Source organism: Triticum dicoccoides, chromosome 5B (genome assembly GCF_002162155.2).
Source record: "Triticum dicoccoides isolate Atlit2015 ecotype Zavitan chromosome 5B, WEW_v2.0, whole genome shotgun sequence".
Lineage (NCBI taxonomy): Eukaryota > Viridiplantae > Streptophyta > Magnoliopsida > Poales > Poaceae > Triticum > Triticum dicoccoides.
The window spans coordinates 58,075,779-58,076,682 of NC_041389.1; the positions used below are offsets into that span (position 1 = coordinate 58,075,779).

General features: G+C 48.8%; 1 protein-coding gene across 1 annotated transcript in view; it reads right to left on the minus strand.

Moving 5' to 3' along the window:
* The window catches only part of LOC119305577 (7-deoxyloganetin glucosyltransferase-like), a 14,523-nt gene extending 14,235 nt beyond the window's left edge, over positions 1 to 288 (minus strand). The window contains exon 1 of the mRNA XM_037582064.1: positions 59 to 288. Coding sequence (XP_037437961.1) covers positions 59 to 288 — 230 coding nt within the window. The remainder of the gene's footprint in view (positions 1 to 58) is intronic.
* Positions 289 to 904: the final 616 nt, after the last annotated feature.

Sequence of the window (904 nt, forward strand, 5' to 3'; positions counted from 1 at the left end):
GGGCGACAAACGTGGTAACCCGGCGAGATAGCAAAATTTCGTTCGATTACCAAAACAGTGGTCCCGGTCAGCTTCCACCAGCCCGTCCGGGATCGCCTCGAACCGGAACCCCTCGTGGGCACGCACTGCGGCGGAGCCCTCGGTGGCCTCCATGACGCGATGGTTGTGCTTGGTGTTGACGAAGGTGATGTAGACGCCATGGTGGTGCAGCAGCTTGGCCAGCTGGAGCGCCGGGTTGATGTTACCGGAGCTCGGGTGCGGCACCACCACGGCGTGCGGCGTCGCCATTAGTTCGTTCGTCCGGCCGTACGGAGCTGTGCAATGTGCGTACTATCCTTAACTAGCTAAGCTGTAGATGCCCTAGCTAATTAGATCGTACTTTGATGTGTAGATCGATCGGATCGAGGTCTACTCCCTCCATTCCAAAATATAGTGCGCCCGAGTTTCTGAGGTCCAATTTTGACCATAAATTTAACCAACAAGACCGACTGCGGCGGAAGGAAAAATTACATAATTGAAAACTCCTTTTGAATAGGAATTCACTGGTATAACTTTTGTTCCTACCGCAGTGGGTCTCATTGGTTAAATTTATGGTCAAACTTGAAGCACGGAAATAGAGGAAGCACTATATTTTAAAACAGAGGAAGTAGGTGGCTGGCATTAGCGACTAGATCCATCCAAGTCTTTCTTTCTGAAAAAGGATCAGAAAGGGATAGAATTAGTGTAGGTGAGCATATTCCAAAATCCAAGACATGGGACAGCAAGATGTCTCATAGAGATAAGATGAAAATAATTCCTATCTAATCCAGTGCAATCTCAAACAAGGGATAGTCGCAGTAGTAGCGTTGCGAATAACAGGAGTGTCGTGGACGATCAAACTTCAGACTTCAGCGAATAGAAGCCG